This window comes from Podarcis tiliguerta, assembly GCF_965153285.1.
Source record: "Podarcis tiliguerta genome assembly, chromosome: 10".
Taxonomy (NCBI): domain Eukaryota; kingdom Metazoa; phylum Chordata; class Lepidosauria; order Squamata; family Lacertidae; genus Podarcis; species Podarcis tiliguerta.
In genome coordinates, this window is record NC_139543.1 from 38,883,145 (window position 1) to 38,902,566 (window position 19,422).

Consider the following 19,422-nt stretch of genomic DNA (forward strand, 5'->3'; position numbering starts at 1 on the left):
TGTCTGTCCCAAGTGCGTCTGTTCAGTGATCCAGCCAGTGTGGAAGCAAAGCCTTGTATAAGTCTGGACCACACTTTACCTTGTAGCACTATGCATGGCTCACAGAGAATGCCTCCCCACCCCCTTCTCCACACTCCTGATACATTACCTCACTCTGCTAAATCTGCAGTTAGCAGATTTAAAGAACAAGGACTGCTTAGCAGCTCTGAACAAGCATGTTATCCAGTAAAGGGGGAGGGGTTAATAACAAATATGTTTAAACCACGGCATGGATGCCCACCCCACATACTCCTCTCAAGGACATTCCCACATCTCCCAATTAATACATTCAGCATTCCACTGAACTTTCCCCCTCCTGTGTGAAAGGAAACAATGGATAAAAGCAAGTATCTGCAGCTGCACAGCAGAAGTGTGCTTGGCCTCTTATGTGAGCCTGTAACTTTCCCTCACTAGGCAATGAGTTGAGTTACTCTACAATTTTAATCTCCCACAGGTACTGGGAGTCCACTGAGACAATAAGATGAGTGTATATTTGTCTTTTAATTTATAAACAATTTCTATATAGTCATGTCACTCCTAAACTTAAGACATTTGACCAGCAACGTTGCTGTTAAATGGAATAGTTTCACAATCCAGTCACAATACCAAAAAAAAGAGCTTCTGTTCTTCTGGATAGGGTTGTACTAAACCTGAAGGACCAAGGGGTGATCTTGGCTCAAGCTTTGCCAGTAGAGACTGAGGTGGCCAACTTCAGTTGGTGTGTCAGCTGTGACCCTATCTGAACAGCTACCCATGCTTTGGTAGCCTTCAAAATTAAATGACTATTATACTTGAGCTTCAGCTTTAAAAATAATCGGGAAACTTACAGAGTTTAGAACACAGCCGTGAAAGATTGCGAAGACTGAGCAGTATGCGCATTAACCATTGTGCAAGAGCACTAGCTCTGGGTTTATTTGCAAGTCCAAGTTTTGACTTTTTAAAAAGCTTTTACATTATGGCTTGCAACCTGGTAGGGCTAATCTGCTGCTCTCCACTTATTACTTGACTCCAACTTCCATTGGCTGTATCCTGCATAGTCAATAGGGACTCCCAAGATCTAGTAGGCTCTCCATTTTCCTGAATCTTAATGCACCAAACAAATCCTTTCTTAGAGACCTTCTGTACTCCCAACACATGACGTGCAGCAGATGGCTATAGGGAAAGAGGTACTTTCCCATCATGCCAACTTTGGAATGCTGTCCCCCCAAAGCCTCAGCTGGCACCCACTCTGGTGGATTTCTGTTACAAAGCAAAGAACTTCGTGGGGTCTCAGGATTTGTTATTGTTCAGCTTAAATTTATGTACTTTTTTGAGGTAACTTTAATTTTGCACTTCTAGCTTGCATTTCTGTATTTGTACTTAGGTGCACTTGATTTTAAACTTTGCTGATGGCACAATAGAAGTATCCTAAACAAAATAGGGAAACATTTTTGGGCCACTAAAATTTCAATATGAACCAGTGTGCTTTCTAAAAAGGATAGGACTTCTTTCTTGTCACATGGAAAGTTTTTCTCGCGAGGGGAGAGGTTATTTGGTAACTTGATATTTTTTTTCATTGTACAAATATGCTTGAAAATTTACTGTGCGAATACCAATCTTTAAAATGAGAAGCTCACTGTATAATGAATAATCACTCTTCCTTTTATTCAGTGTCATAACATTACAGTCAGAAGTTGTTAAACAGAACCTATCAGGCATTTAAAAAATAATCCTGAACATAGGAGGAATGTACATTACACTCAGATATACATGATTTCTAACCGTATTAGACCTGAAGATTTTACAGTAACCATAATTTGCTGGGCATATGCTTCATTTAAAAGCATAACATCCACATTATTTTAGGCCATAATTACACTTGATAATTCAGTATGTTTACTCTTGTAAAACTACCCATGCAAAGCATAGATTTATTTGTGACTGGGGTCTTCCTTCTTTCAAGAACACACACAAGAACTCTATTTTTATCAGCTAAAGGAAAAAGAGTTATCGTGAACATGGTTTTGATTTAAGCCAAGGCTTCATACACATGCCAGATAACTGGCCTGAATATTTATTAGCACCAAGATTAATATGAAACACCTGTACTGTAATTCAGTAAAGGAACCCAATCTTTCTACCTAGCCCTATCATAAAGCAAACATACGTAAATAATTCTACTTGGTTTATTAGTATCATACAATGGGACAATTCCAACCAGCTGAGATGTACCGAACAAGATGACCTATTTATTGTTGATAGTCTTTTTAGAACTCCTTTACAGATAAAAGTTGTTAGTTCAATCAAACACAGATTCAAGTACCTTCAGTGACTCTTTAGCCACATTCCTTGACCTTTTTTTTAAGGGATAAAAGTCTAGTTCTTAATGTTTACACATCATTAGGAGAAAGATTCAGGTGGAAAATGGAAATTCAAAACCAGAACACAGAGGGGCTTATTGGATATTTTACTCCTTAACTGCAGTCCTAAAGGGATGCCTAAACTCCCAAATTTTGGCACAAGAGCTGTTTTTCAATGCATACATGGAAAAAATATAGTATGCCTAGTTTACAAATGCATATACATCTGCTTTGCACCAACTCCCTATTTTAAACTTAGTAAGATTTCAACACAAGGTGTTTCAACACAGTTCCATGGGCAACTGATGAGAAATCCTCAAATTTGAGTGTACACACCTCTCTAGTGCACAGCATAGATTCAACAGTTATTTGTACACATTTAAAGACATTTACCACATATGCAGGGCTGGAAAGGACACAGTCCAAAGTTAAGCGCCTCCCATGCCCATTTATTTCAATAGGAGAAATATAGCATGTGTTCAAAGCTACAATCCTATGTGCACTCATGCAGAATTGAATTCAGTGGGATTTACAGCAAATAAAAATATTTAGGATTAAGCTGTAACCCATTGAAATTTCATAGCTCTTGCTAAATTATGCCCTATGTTTGAACATTAATTAACATTCCAACCGTATAGTTGCCATATGTACTTGACTTCAGCTACTGTGTACCATTTTTAACAGGTTTTATGGTATTTTTCCCATTGGTTTTATTCCAGAATGTGACATACAGAGAGCCAGAGATTACGCTGTCTGGTCTTTTTAAAAATAATATCATGGTAGCAGCATTTTAAAGCCATTTGCTATGCAGGTATTCAAGTTTCTCTCTTTAAAAAACTACTACAGCTGCAAACATAAGCATTTTTTTCAATATAACTTTTATTAAACTGAGTGGGACTTGTTTTTGAGTAGTCAGAGATTATACCACTATGCATGTGGCTATGTTCATACTAGTCATTGACATATGAGAACTTAAACGCTCGTCAAGTGTTAGAGAAGAATAACACAATCAGTTCTCTACTACGGCAGACAGTGGTGCTATTCATTGGTAGTTGACAAGGACTAGCTAGAAGCCCAGAAACAATCTAAAAAAGAATTTCAACTAGAAACAATTTTTGAGATGGTCTCTCTCTCCTGTTGAAGCAGATTATCAGCCTTTTATCATGCTATAATGCAGTCAACTCTGACAATACCATCACTAAAAGCATTTTTGTCTGTTGAAAATGTGATTTTAATAGATATTCTTTATCTTACATAAGAGCACAATACATACACCACATTCTATAGAAACCCCAGATGATGCTAGAATAGGTATGATGGGCAGAAAATTATGGACCTCAATACTGTTTCCCCCCACCCCCCAAACTGCAAGACAGACATTACCCATGCCAAGCTGGCATTACACTGGCCACATGGAAAGCAGAGATATCAGAAAGGTGGTCAAGGCAAAGAAGTAGGGTAAGAAAAGAAAAGAAATTTTAAGAAATACAGAAAGTAGAAGTTGGGATCAAAATATGCTCCCATGAGTTATTTACATTTTTGCGTGATATCTTAAGAAATAAGAAGTTTCCATCTTCAAATGAAGAAATGGGTCAAGAAAGTAGTAGCTTAAAGACTGCAGGTACAGCCAGAGCTAAGAAGCCTAATTGTAAATACCTTAGCAACCAATTGACCTGCACTGTTAACATCTCATTTTATGCAGAGGATTTATTTATTTATTTTTAAGATCCAAGTTAATTTAAAATGTATTCTGATACTGGATAATACATAGCACAAGACAGACAAGGTACACATACACCCAAAATTACTGTTTGTTTTGCTAGCTTCCTGCTTCAGTGGTACTTAACTTTGCAAGTACAAACACATTAATGATGCATCTAACCGACTCTGATAACAATTACATTTATCAGAGGCTTTTTAAAAACAAAAGAAATATTATGAACACTAATGTGGCATGGCCTATGAATACAGGTCGAGAGGGGGGAATCCAATATTTCACTACAGCTGTTAGGTTGATGAAAATCAAAGTGTTCTAATCTGGCTTCATTAAAAAAAAATGATTGTCACAATTGAAAAGTGAACAAAAGAACACAGCAAAACAAACTGTACAAAGGCAAAGTAGAATAACAAAATATTTTACTAAAACATAAGATTTACAGAAGATTTTTCAGACAAGCCATACAAAATGGTCACAAGCTTTTTTTTTCTTTTCTTGAAGGGAGGGTTTTTACACTTGACAGCAGAATCACAATATTATTAGTGATGGATGTTTAATGTTCCCATTTTTGTTCAAACAGCCAAGCTTGTCCATCTACAGCGTCTAAGTTAGACTTGGCTAGAGGGCATATTCTAGAGTATAACTGGTTAGCTGCTTTAACCGATACAATTAGCATCACCATAAAAAAGGGAGGAAGAGCCCACACAATTAGAACAAAAATCCCTGCAGCTAACCCTGACTACTTTCATTCACAGTGCTTACACTTAACTCATGATGGGGAAAACTTATTAAAAGCAGAGATGTGCTACTGCTTTTAAACAATTTCACAAACAATCCCGATGATACTTCTAGCCTCTGCTCATGCGGAACAGGAGTGAATTAGGACAAGACACAGATTTGCTAGTATGCATTTAAATCACCAAAGAACTGATGTCTGGGTTTTATTCTGTAATGTTTTCTAAGACTGTGTCCATTAAATGCAAACAAAAAAAAAAAAAAAAAAAGAGGAAGAGGTCTTGGCAGAACAGGAAAAAGTGATGCACACTGATTCAGAGCACATTTTAAATATTATTCATGGCATATAGCCTAGTCCATGCTCTGGCTGAAAAGAGAAAAGAAATATGTATTAGACAACAAAGCATCTAACTTCAGAATTCTCTACTCCCTCCCACCTTTCTTGCCCAAAACTCATTAGAATACTGGCTATTCCTGAGGACTACATATAATAAAATGAATCAAGTGCCAAATGTTCCATAGTTTTGCACCCTCATCTTTATAGGGCTATAGAGCCATTTACAAATTCACATCAATAATGTGACACAACCAACATATGGTACATTGATTGTGTGACTCTTACGCACATCAGATGCAAAGGCAGTACCCGCTTACAAGAGACAACTTATCAACCAGGAGGTTTCTCACTTGATAGTTTCCACACATAAATCTATGTACACACTCATACAAGAAAGCTGAAAAAGTCAACTAGAGGTCAGACTTGGCCATAAGCCCATGATGACACCCGCACTCATAGACTAGAAAGTAGGCTTCCAAGACTGCACAAGTTACATGGCCAAGATGTGACCTTTGAAATGCAAATAGCAGCTTGGGAGAGGGAATTTTCCTTGGCACTGTACAGGAAGAGAAACTGTTAAACCTCCCTTGTGCCTTCTCCCTTTGCGAAATCTCCCCATGGCAATTTCTTCACAGAACAAAAACTATGTGCACAAATTGCATGCACATCATTAACAATTCATCTCTTTTGTCCCCAAGACTTAAAAGGCTGGACGTATTTTATATTTACGGTATTTGAGTTATTGTATGTATGACTTGGAGTGATTCTTACAAAGATTTATTTTTGTAAGATACTTTAGGCATCTGCATTTGAGATCAAAAGCAGTACAAGAATTTTATTCATAACTCAACTTTCTTTGGTCTAGAGTAAGGGCACACTACCTGTTTCTATGGCTTGGGCTTCATTGGTCTTCCACTGCTCAGCTACATCATTTGCTAGTGGATCATCTGGGTTGGGAGCACTTAACAAAGCCTGGATTGATAGCAGAACTGTACGGATCTGCAGAGCTGGAGACCATTTGTCTGAGGAAGCAAGTTAGAGAGTACTAAAGCAACATTTCAAATACAAAACACACCCCCCCCTTAAAAGATAACTGAAATATGAAATATTCTTTCAACTATTTTAATAATCTGAAAAATGCATGGAAGAGAAAGATATGTCATGCTTATCATGGCTCCAAAATACTTACCTTTCAAAATATCTAAACATATTCTTCCCAATTTGTCTACGTTAGGATGATAAATTTTGGTCATGAAACGTACTTTCGGAGCTGCCATTGGATATTCTTCTGGAAGGAATAGTTCAAGTTTAAATGTCCCACCCTCAAAGGGAGAATCCTGTGGGCCTGCAATGACCACATGAAAATAACGTGCGTTGCTTTCATCTGGTTCCGCTTTTATTCCAGGAACAGGTTCTGCCAGCAAGCGCTGGGTTTCCTGAAAGAGAGAGAAAACCAAAGTGGAACACACACACGTACTATTCCTCTAAGAGGGCAGCTATCCATGGACAAAGGAAGTATACAAGTTGTTGTCCTCCCAGTACATTTTACCAAACCCTCAGAATATTAACTTCCCATCTGGTGAATCTAACTTTTCAGACATCAATGAAGAAGCAGGCGCACTGTATTAACACAGCACCAAGAACTGCAAACACGTCCCCTTCCTATATTCCATTATGTAAGCAAACAGGTCCAGCTATCACTTAGTAAATTTAGTTTCATATTGCTATATTTAGATGAGGTTGAAGTGCAGTATCATTCTATCGTGTTGTGATGTCTCTATCAGCAGGAAAAATAAATAACCAGGAAAGATCACACGGCAGTTCACAACATAAAAATACAAAATACATAATAAAACAAAACACAACCAATAACCCCACTTCCAAATGTTTTGCCTGGCACCAAAAGATATACAAATCATAGAGTTGGAAAGGACCCCAAGGCAGGATTCAAAGTTAGCAGGGTGCTAGGCGCATTTTACACCTAAAGGTTCTCCATTTGCGAGCACCTCAAAAAGTCAGAGTGCAATTTTTTGCGACTGGCTGACACTCAAGGATTCCTGAAATGTATGTGCTTTGAAGCCTTGAAGTATATGTTAAGAACAGACAATATGTTAAGGAGCAGAGTGCTTTGAAAACTAAAGTATGGTACCAATATTTTTATTGTAAACACCAAATTAAACATGTATTAACAATTTCTGCTAAAAATGTGTCACTTATGTGAATTGTGTATTAGTTCCTGCTTATCAAAATAATAAAAAGTGCTGTCACCCCCAAGTGTCAACTAGACATTCTGTTTTGGCACTCACAGCCCAGGTCTCAGAAGCCATTTGGCTCCTAGCTTTTCTATCTCAGTTTCTAACATTACCCCAAGGGTAATCTAGTCCAACCCCCTGCAATGCAGGCAAGCGCCTCTTGGGAGGGAATTCCACAAACAGGGAGTCACCGCAGAAAAGACCTGTTCTCCTGTTGCCATCCTCTTGTGGAAGAGGCACACACAAAATAGCCTCACATGATGATTGCAGGGTCTGGATCCGTTCATATGGGGAGAGGTGGTCCTGAGCTGTTTAAGGCTTTATAGATCAAAACCAACACTTTGAACTGGGCCCGGAAACTGATCAACAGAATTTAGGCTATCCCTGTCCAGATAGGAGCACAGCTAGGCCACCAGCTGAAGCTGATGGAAGGCACTCCCCGCCACTGAGGCCACCTGAACCTCAAGCAAAGGATCCAGGAGTACCCCCAAAGCTGCATACCCCCTCTTTTAGAGGAGGTATAACCAACCCTATCAAGAGCAGGCAACATCCTATCCATCTGGTCTAGGGAAGCACCCAATAACAGTGCCTCAGTCTTGTCTGGATTGAGATTCAGTTTGTTGGCTGCCATCCAGTCCATTACTGAGACAAGACACTGGTCCAGCACTTCCACTGCTACACCTGCAGTAAGGAGGAGTAGATCTGTGTGTCATCAGAACGTTGCTGACAACATACTCCAAAACTCCAGATAACCTTGCTCTGCAGCAATTTCATGCCACTACAAATCAGTTCACTACAAGATGCAAATATAGTAATGATAGTGTTGATAACAGTGAGATTGTGTTTGGCTGCATTACTAAACAAGTAACCTTGGATTGGTATCAAAAAATACAGAATATCTTCAGCTATTTGGTACAGAATTGTGATCTGGGAATCTGCCAAGCACATCACTCCTGCAATGTTTAGACAACGTGGTCTGAATTCTCTTGCTTCCTCCATCTCCTGAATCAAGGGACATGAATGTCTGAAAACTACCCACACAAAAGCAAGGCACATTAATTGTGGAAAACCTGTTTCAATTCATATAAACCTGTTTCTGATGTCCATGAAGTTTAAAATGAAACTTCAGTATTTCAGGCTATGAATTATTTTTCAGACAATGGTTTTGTCTAGAGAAATACGCTTTAGCAGAAGGTGAGAGGAGGGGAAGGGAAACTCATTCACTGATGGATGGACACTGTTAAATGTCAGGAATTGACTATTACTTCTATAAAGGATCAGGCTGCAAGTCTGAACAGCAGCACAATCTACGGTAAATATGTTTACTCAAAATAAGTCTCACTATGTTCTATGGGGCTCATTCCCTAATGAGTTTAGGACTGTAGATTCAGTATAGCAGAAGTGTTCATTATTTTTAGAATACCCAGATCCATTGCTATTTCTTAAGTTACATCAACAGGATATATGCTTCCCAGGCCAGTCTCAAAGAGTCCTCAAACAGTTTCAAACAGTTCTTGTCTACTCAGAGAAAAGTCCTATTGATTTCAATGGAGCTTATGCTCAGATACAGTAAGTGTGCATTAGTTCGCACCCTGAGACTAAGAAGTAAAAACTTATTTTTTGTTTTGTTACAATGTTAACAACAAAAGCTAAGATATACTTAAGATACTGTGAGTTGCAATAACTTGTAGCTCCATATCTGACACTGAGTTTCGGACTCAAAAAAGCTGCTTTTCCTCATAGCACTTGTGCCAGGCCCAGTGGATTTGTGTCTTATATCTGAACAGTGACTCTCACACAGGTCACGAACTGTTTTGGAAAGTCCCCTTGGTTTCACAAGCAGTTTTCCTTGTGGCAAGGAGACTGATATTGATGGAAAGAAGTCTATAGTTCCCTTTGACTCATGGAACTAGTGTCACAGTTATTTGGACGCTGGCCTACGTATTTTCCCAGTTATTGTCTGAATAATATATTTATCTGGCTAAAAATAAATATTCAATTAAGTGTCATAAATACTGTATACCAAACTGTACTCAAGCCATTCATATTCTTAAAGCAGTGAGGTTTAGTTTTAACGAAGTATTTAATATATTCCAACCCCAAGAAAGAAAACATGGAGGAAATGCTTTTCTTCATGTACCTCCTAAACTCTCACACGATCCATGTCCCTTCTTTTACTGTCTTCATTAGTGAGAGCCTTTTCTATCTCTCCCTTCCTTCCAATCACTGATTTCAATGACTTTTTCATAAAGTGAGCTTTCCTGGCTCACTTTAAGCTCTACATTTTCATCATCCCCTTCCTCCTCTCACTGGCCCGTCCTCATGTCCTCTCCTATCAGATTCAGACTGCAAGCCCTCTAGGTGCAGACTGTACAACTTGGTGTTCCACAGCACCAAGCAGTTTGTTGATGCCAACAACCAATGTTAGAGGTGTAGGAAGAACAAGAATGAAGACACTTTTCAATTTCCTGCCGGAGCATTCTCCCAGCTTTGCTCACTGCCTTTATGACATCTGATGCCTTCTTTCCACACCTCTTTGTAACTTTTAAAGGAACCAGAGCTATTATTAGATCTCAGCCAGTAGTCAAAAATCATTTAAAGAGATTGAGATTACCAGACACCTGTCATACATGAGTAAAGACAGTTGCAGATCTTATTTCCTGATCATCTGTTCACTTGCTCAGTCATTAGCCCATTTTACTTCTCCTTGCCACTTCAATCTGAGTCACAAGCCCCACACCTAAATTGTTTCCTCCCAACTCATTTGAGAAAAACTACTGGAGACAGTCTTTCCCTCCCACAACGCTGATACTTATATCTGAGACCTAGTCATATTTATTTTGGCATATCTGATTTACAGAATATGTCTCAACATTTTTAGAGTTAAACAAACAAACCAAACTACCAAATTGGCACTTCAAAAGAAAAGAAACTTTTGCTACTTTCATGCTGCATAAATAGGTTTAAAATGCAGCAAGTAGTGAGAGAACAATGTTGGGTAAACTGATGCCAGTTTAGGAGCTATTCAACTTTCTTGCTTGCTGGGCAGGGTGGTTGTAGGTCTGCTTTCCTATTTACATGGGTCTGTTCTTGAGTTCTGACACAGTCTTCACACTTCAAATTGCAGTCCTGCTGCAGGATACACTGGAGTAAATAGGCACAGTAACATTTAGGCTAAAAAGACCAGTGAGGCAGCATGTCTGCAGTCATCTCTCTAGATATACTCTACAAACGCCCCAGAAATGTTGTGATAGGTAGGATATTATTATTGCAACTGAAGTACAGCGTAGCCAAATCTTACATACTGTTATAAAAGTTACTTGAAGAACTCAGGAGAGGTATTGGAAGAACAGCAATGTGTTTCTATGTATGGTTTTAATGCCCTCAAATAAATTATAGAGTAGCAGTCCAGCTTGGATCTATTATCACTGAAATCAAATGTGTTAAAAATACTACTGATACTGAAACCCTGCAAGTTCCAGGTCAGTGATCTGTGCCAGTGCTGGCAATTGCTCCAGTACAAACTCACTGTACTCATGGCAAAGAAGCCCAAACCTGCTTAGTACACAGTGGAGTGACGCAGCCACGGTCACAAGGCCATTCAGTCCCAGAAGATCTGGGATCAAACAAAGAGAGCAGCAGAACTTTACTAGAAACATCTGTGTGTTGTCACTACGAAGGCAGAAGAAGAAGAAGAGTTTGGATTTGATATCCCGCTTTATCACTACTCGAAGGAGTCTCAAAGCGGCTAACATTCTCCTTTCCCTTCCTCCCCCACAACACTCTGTGAGGTGAGCGGGGCTGAGAGACTTCAAAGAAGTGTGACTGGCCCAAGGTCACCCAGCAGCTGCATGTGGAGGAGCGGAGACACGAACCCGGTTCCCCAGATTACAAGTCCACCGCTCTTAACCACTACACCACGCTGGCACCCAGCACTAAACTGACTAGCTACATAAGACTTGTCACTGAAATGCTAGTTTAGTGGTTTTGAACTATGTACAAACTAGTATACAGAAGGCCAAAAGAAAAACTATTCTCAAATAGATTAATATGCTACAGTTTAGTACTGACAAGGATAACAAAAGCTTCTGCCTGGTGTGGCCTGTACAATCAGTGTTAGAAACTGGGATAGAAAAGCTAGGAGCCAAATGGCTTCTGGGACCTGGGTTGTGGGCCAAAACAGAATGTCTAGCTGCCATGGGGGAAGGTGTCGGCAACACTTTTTATTTATTATTTTGATAAACATGAACTAATGCACAATTCACATAAGTGATACAAAGTTAATATCACATTTTTAGCAGAAATTGTTAATACATGTTTAATTAAAGGTGACGGTAAAGGGACCCCTGACAATTAAGTCCAGCCGCAAACGACTCTGGGGTTGTGGCGCTCATCTCGCTTTACTGGCCGAGGGAGCCGGCGTTTGTCCGCTCCCGCAGACAGTTTTTCCAGGCCATGTGGCCAGCATGACTAAGCCACTTAGTCATGTTTAATTAGGTGTTTACAATAAAAATATTGGTACCATACTTCAGTTTTTAAAACATTTTACTCTTTATTGTTAAATTCCTTAACATATTGTCTATTCTTAACATATACTGTACTTTGAAGTTTCAAAGCACAAATATTTCAGTAATCCTTGAGTGTCAGGCAGGCATAAAAAATTGCACTCGTGACTTTTTGAGGTGGAGAACCTTTCGGCGCAATATGCGCCTGGCACCCTGCTAATTTTGAACACTGTGTACAATTCTATATTTTTCTACTGTGTCCTACCTTTCAAACAGATAATGCACATCACAAGAACTCAACTTCACACATACCCCAATTAACCAGGGCCCACAAACTTTGGCTTGGCTTACTAGCCAGCCATTGCTTGTTGCTGCCCTCATGCATCATTTCTGTGCCTCAGAGCAAAGGGAGGGAAGGAGAGAGGAAAAAAAGACTAAGTTTGTTTAGTTTACATTGAAGTTTCTGCCTTTTGTAATAATGATGATGATGAAGATGAAATACCCAATCCCCCTCTCCTACATTCTTCGCAATACATAGAAGGAAAGGCACTTGCTACTAAAACGAGGTGTTCGGGTGAAAGGGCTGAGTTGGTCCAGGATCCATTGGATCCTGAGTGGGTCTCACCAACAACATCAGGCATGATAGTTCTGCCCCCCACTCAATCTTCTGTGGTGGCTACAATGAACAGCAGTGCTGTGCGGCCCTGCTGCTCAGCAAAGCCTGTGGGAGTTTGGATTGTGCCTCAAGTCCTTTTGAGAGAGTGCGTTTTTAAAAACTATTTTTTGACTAGAAAGCCTTTTAACAAAAATTAGTGTATATATTGAGTCATTGCTCCATGTTGGATGGGTATTTTGAATTGCAACTACTATTGACTACTTGAGATGGTTAATCAAGGGCTCCATAAATCCACTTTTGGGGCCTCCCAGGGGGAGGGGATTCCACTGGCAGCTCTCCTTACATTCAGCTAATAGAAGGGGGACTGATGCAAGATCCTGAGGGTGGGGGTTGAACTGCTCTGCCTATTTGCCACTTTCAAAATTATTTGGGGGATAACTGGGAAACTATTTGTCTCTTACTAACATTTCAGATTCCTGTAAATTTTCCAGCCCTGTTTTGTCTCTTGGTAAAAATTCGGATTCCTGTAAATTTTCCAACATTGTTTTTGTAACAAGACTCACTTAGGTTTTGCATTTATTTTGTGATTCCATACATGAGCAACACAAGTATACAATCTGTTCAGAAATTAAGAGTTCAAGTTTGATATAAGTTTGGTTTTAGGTTAGAAATCACTTTCTAGGAAATATCAGCTTTCGGTTTCAATTTTTGATAGGCCTGAAATCAATGCCTGGTGAGATCTCCTATCAAGTGGAAAAGCTAAGGTCTTTCATGGTTAGTTGCGCAGTTTCAGTAACTTGTGTAGCTCTTTGTTTCTCCATGTAACAAGGAGTAGAACTGAATCTGAGCTGCATCCCTTTTCACACTTGAGAGTGCATCCCACTGAACTCAGCGTGAGTGAACTCAGTATTTCCAAGTCAAATGGGTATGTAGAATAAAAATAAGGTAAATACACAATGAATTTACTCATACTATAGTGAACATTTCTCTCAGCATACTGACTGTAGAACATTACATGTTTTTGCTTCAATAAAACAGAGGCAAATCAATGCCAAGTTTCCCATTAATACCCTAAGAGCCCTGCTGGATCAGACATATAGTCCAACCAGATGCCTCTGCAAAGCTCACAAGCAGAACTTGTCCACAAAAGCCCTCTCACTGTTGCTCATTCAACTACTTAATCCTAAACATGTTTACTCCATGTTCCACAGACATCAGTGGGACCTAACCCCCTGCTTAAGTACAATTTAGGGTTGCAAGTTGGCTGGAGCTTTCAACAGTATAAATTTAGCAGCAATTCTATGCACAACTAAGAACCGAGTACAATGTCTCAATCATACAAATCTTTTCCACAGCAACACTTACTGGAATCCAAGGCAACTGATTGAAAACACAGCCTTGTGACCTTTTCAGAGCACTGTTAAGATCATGTAACCCATAATCTGAAAACTCAGAATTACATATCAAGGGTGCACCGCTGAAAGTGTAGCAGTGATAGTATCAACACACAAAGGGTGTTAGTTCTGGAAGCTCTTTATTTTAAATCAGATACTTCCTGTTTTTAACTTTTAAGCTACATGTGAAAAGAAAAATCGATACAATTTCATGACCATTTTTTGTGCTCCATAATATGCCAAACATGATAGCACCCAAAAACTCAAGAGAAGTATGTGCAGATGTGTTTTATCTGGCAGCATGGAATCAAAACATTCTGGGCCACATCCAGTGTTTTTCATACCTGTAGAAATGAATGGACCTAACTAACCCAAATCTGTTCATTTTATTTATTACATTTATACCCCACCTTTCTTCCAAGGTGTGCACAGTTCAGCCCTCTCACAATTTCATCCTGACAACTACCTTGAGAGGCAGGCTAGGCGGAGAGACAGCGACTAGCCCATGGCCACCCAGTGAGTTGGGGACCAGAACCCCCGTCTCCCAGGTCCAACATTCTAGCTACTATATACCACGCTGGCGCCAATGGACCTACTCTGATTCAACGGATGCAACCCTCTCCCTTAAAAAAAGGGCACTGCAATAAAACCTAGCTCGCATTTGGGGAGGGGAGAGAGCCTTGGCTAAGCCCATTCACTTCGGCCGGCGCTCTTGGGAACCACCACCGCGAGCCAGCAGCGGACTCTGCTGCTGCCTAAGAGCCGACGCGAGGCTTAGGCAAAGCTGCGCCTTCCCGTCGGCTGCCATGCGGGTGTCGTGCGCCGCTTCCCACCAGCTTGCCTGGGCCACCGCCAGGTCTCGCCCGACACCCGCCTAGTTCGTGCGGGCGAGTGGGAGAGAGAGACCGCCCCGGCCGCCTCCCTTCGCCCTGCCGCGGCTCAGCAGAGGCAGGGGCGCCGGCTGCAGCGGCGGAGAGGGCGGGGACCAGCGCCGTGACTCGCGCGGCTCAGAACCCAGGCCCGGAAGGTGGCGGGGGGGGGGGGCGCCTTCCATCCGCCCTGCTTGCGGCTCCCATTCATTCCCGGCAGGCGGATGCTCGCAAGGCGCCGCCGCCCCTCAGGCGCGCACCGGCTGGTCCCTCCCGCGATGGCTGCTGCCGTTGTCGCCACCAGGCCGGCCTCGCCCCCCGCGCCCTGCAGCGGCGGGGGAAGGAAGGAGGGCGAAGTCGCCGCCTGCCTGCCTGCCCCGCTCACCGGAAGCGCCGCGCTGCCCTCAGCGCTTTCCTCGGGGCTCCGGCGGCCCCGGGCCTGGGCGTGAGGCCCGGCGAGGCCTGCGCGCAGCTTGAGGGCCGAGCGGGGCAAGGGGGTGGGGACAGGCCGGAGGAGGAAGGGGAGCGGGTACCTTGATGATCCTGCGGGGCAGCCCGGCCATCTTGTCTTATTGGGATTCAGGCTCCGCTGGGTCTCGGCTCCGCTCGGGGCTTACGCACTACCGGAAGGAGCTCTGCGCTTCACTTCCCGTGACGTCACCAGCAGCGCCTCCCGAGGCATACTGGGAAGTGTAGTCCCGGCGCGAGGAATCCGCACCTTCCGAATTAACACAGGTGCCTCGTGTCAGGAGCTTCCGTGGAGGGCAGAGCGCCCTTCGTCAGAGACACACGAAGCGTTAGCCATAGAAGAATGTTGATTTAAGCATTGCCGCGCCAAGAACCTGAGTTCTGTGAGAATTTTTTTTGCCTGTCTTCGCTTATTTTATGTATTTTATCCTGCTTCTATTACTCATGGAAAATGCACTGAGCTGAGCAAGACGATGACTATATCGTAGATCGCCTCACACTTTCAAATCTGTCTTCGCGGCCTTAAGAACTAGAACTTTGCCTTCTTAAAGTGAAAACTAAGGTTTGCAGGATGCTAACTTTGGCAAAATGGAGCAAACGCCACACGTTCTAGCTGCTCCTAGCAGCTAGGAATGTCTTATAAAGAGAAAGAAATAGCCAGAACTCAGATCACCAAGAAAAAGAAGGCAACTAAAATGTAAGTAGGCAGGGACAATGATTAGTAAGGTCCATAGACTTATGATCTCATCTGTATGTCTATGTTCTGATCGGGCATGATTCATTTGATGCTGTGGTTTGCTCCAAAAGGAGGAACAAACCAACAAACCAAGGCCCCCATGGCCTAATGACCTATGTTATATGCAATTACATGCTTCCAGCTTCCACCCAGAGCACACTACAAGCTACGGTCCTACGCATGCTTACTTGAGAACAAATTGAACTCAGAGGGACTTACACATCTTGAAAAAACTATTAATGACATCAGGCTATTTGACTTTTATTGGCAGACTGTGGGCTTTTTTGTTTTCAGATTTTCTACTGTCATGGCTTTTTAATTAGGTCATAAGGAGAATGCTGTGGTATTCATTTTCAAAATATGTAAGAGGGTTACAGCATTTTATATATCCTCTCAACATCAGCTGACTACCACCTATGTAAAGCAACAGAATTATACAGAGATCATATCTATCTTCAGTCAATGTATAAACAGACCTCACAGTAAAACTTGTGCATCAGTTAACGAACAAAAATGGAAGATACAAAATTCTTGAATATCTCTTCTAACAGGTAGGAAAGCATGGTTACATTTGTTTAGGTAAGATTTGTACTCATATATTCATAGATCTCAACAAAAAAAGCTACAGTTTCTGCAGCAATCTTATTTGCATCGGGGAGAGGGGAAAAGTGCAATGTTCAAATGATTAAACTATATATCAGATTAATCAGCTCTTTCTGGATATCTCAATGTTCTGGATATCTCAATGTTACAAAATAATAAGGCATGCCATACTGTTTCAATTCCCTCTGAACCACAGGGACAGAGTAGGATATCACCATCTCCTATACAAAAGAGCTGAAAGTGTCACATTGAAACGTGCAAGAGTGGAATTTTGAAACATTTGATTTGTTTACAGAGGTAGGGTAAAAGCCAAATGACAAAGGTGAGCTGGACTTATTGGCTACTGAAAGCAAATATTGAAAGTCTGTATTGTTGATACACTGACTAACACAAGATCTAGCCTTGGCAAAACCATGTGAAAAATCCTGTGATTGAGAGAAGACCAGAACGCCAATTTAGCATCTTCACCCATAAACTTACATACTGAGCTAAACAAAACCAACAATACAAAAGAGTTGGTACTGGGTGATGCAGGACACATATTAGCAGCTGAAAGAACATGCATATAGTTAGTGTGAGAGACAGCTACAAGTCCTTCATTCAGCTATACCCAAATACAAACTAAAGGAAATAAAGGACTCCATACAGCTAGGGTGCCCAGATGAAAAAGAGGACAGGGTTCCTGCACTTATATGCAGAAGATTCCTGTTCTCTTTTCTATCTCTTCCTTGAGGGTGTGCCAGAGGAAGAGGAGAGAGAAGGAGTGTGTGAACTGAAGGTTTGTTGCAGCTCATTCCTGTCAAGTTAAACAATGGTCTGAATTCAGCCTGTACAAATTTGTGTTCTGGATTTCTTACAGTAGTTGTATTCCAAAAACAGCCCAATTCACCCTATGCATTAATTTGATATCTGAATCAAGTCTATATAAAACTTAAGCCAGGTGACGTTCAAAACAATAGTAGTAAATTAGTGATAACACAATTTTGCTACTTTCTTCAGTACCTCTGGGGAAGTGTTTTAGCTCAATGGTAAGAGCATCTGTTTTGCATACACAAGATACCAGGTTCAATCCTAGATAGGGCTGAAACCCTGGAGAGCCACTTAATATCAGTGCAGACAATACTAAGCTAGATTAGCTAGATGAACCAATGGCTTGACCCTGTATATGCCAGCTTTCTGTGTTCCACAGTAGGTCAGGACCAATAATTAAATACAAAAGTTGACTAGACTTCTGTTCCTTGAGTAGTTGTGTGAAGGAGGAAATTTCAGCAAGTGCAGCCTTTTCTCAACTTTGCTTGACATACAACACCACTAGAAACCCCCACTTCTACACAAGAACAGTGCAGTTCTAGTAAAGGCACTGCAATCCTGTCCTCTTTTGTACCTGTGTCAAAATGAAACTTCTCTTTGTATATGCTACTGTTGGGCATCCACACAAACATAATGTTACCTCTCATTTTGCCTTTTGCCACCCTGCTAGTACTATTTTGGCCTAAACTCTGTAGTAAACTTTGCCATGAATGAAGGCTTTGCCATGAATTCTGAACTAAAGGTTTCTAATTGCTTTCCCCATTGTTTTAAAGTTTTTCCAAGTTTACATAATCATAATCTAACTACTTGTAAGTGAGAAGGTGTCACAGAGAGAGAGGGAGGGAGGAAGAGAAATTCATTCCTAGAAGCAGATTCCTTTTAGATCTTCAACTGCAGTTAGCCCTGTAACTCAACTCCTTGCCCTTCAGTCACAAGCAGTGAAATTATATGCCAATCCCAAATTATCCTTGCTTCAACTTTGCTTCCTGCAAAGACTTTTAAAAGATACCAGCGACATTCCAACTCAAGTGCGTAGCATTTGAAACTCTATTCATAGCCAAGAGCTACGCCAAAAATGAATCTGAGAAGATTTTAGGCTATTTTTTTAGAGCTGTCATGTTTGCATGAGCAGTTTGTTATACCATAGCAGCAAAAGTCAGATTTGCTGAATTAATTCTGCTTCATATTGATTAAAGGGAAAGAGCTCTGCCTTTGATTCTATCTAATCACATATGCAAATTTCTGTTACCATGCCTGTGTAATCCACAACACTCTTCATAAGTGACTGAGTTGAATTCACAAAAATAGTGGCAAAAGTTGTATAAGTTGCCACCTGCAGTGCTCCTCAACCTTTATTTAACAGCTGCCTGGCATGCAGAAATTTGTTAGACAAAGCATTTATCAACGTTTCAACCCCATACTAGGAACACAGGAAGCTGCCTTAAACTGAGTCAGACTATAGACCATCTATTGCAGACACTGGCTGGCAGCAGCTCTCCAGGGGTTCAGACAGACGTCCTTCTACCTGGAAATGCCAGGCGTTAAATTAGGCACATTTTGCATGCAAAGCAAATCTTCTCCCAAAGAGGGTAGTTGCCTTATACTGAGTTAGACCAAGTTCAGTATTGCCAACACTGACTGGTAGCAGCTGCCCAGCCCAGGCTTTCAAACAGGAATCTTTCCAAGCCCTACCTGAGGAGTTGAACCAGAGATTCCCCCACCATCACCACCAACAAGCAGATGCTTTTATGGTGAACTGTACTCCTTTCCCAGAGCAGGGAAAGTCTCGCCTGCTAAAGTTAGGGTGAAGTAGTTGGCTGGAAGAGAAATGCCCCTGTACCACCTCTTTCTAGCTCTATGTATCAGTGTGGGTGGAAAGTTTCTATGCTCCTAAAAAAAACAACACACAGCAAAACCAGCAAGAGTCTTGTGACAAATTAAAGACTAACGTGCTCTGTTGTTTTTGCTGCAACCAACTGTCTAAAATTAAAAACATGCAGTC

At 41.2% G+C, this 19,422-nt stretch overlaps 1 protein-coding gene across 1 annotated transcript; it reads right to left on the reverse strand.

Moving 5' to 3' along the window:
• Positions 1–1,659: 1,659 nt before the first annotated feature.
• Positions 1,660–15,494, reverse strand: UBE2N (ubiquitin conjugating enzyme E2 N). Its single transcript, XM_083401086.1, has 4 exons — positions 15,337–15,494; positions 6,357–6,603; positions 6,049–6,189; positions 1,660–5,197 (listed from the first exon to the last, which is right to left on the reverse strand). Exons 1-4 carry the CDS (start codon positions 15,364–15,366, stop codon positions 5,157–5,159), a joined length of 459 nt encoding a protein of 152 aa, XP_083257212.1. The 5' UTR covers positions 15,367–15,494; the 3' UTR covers positions 1,660–5,156.
• Between the last annotated feature and the right edge of the window lie 3,928 nt (positions 15,495–19,422).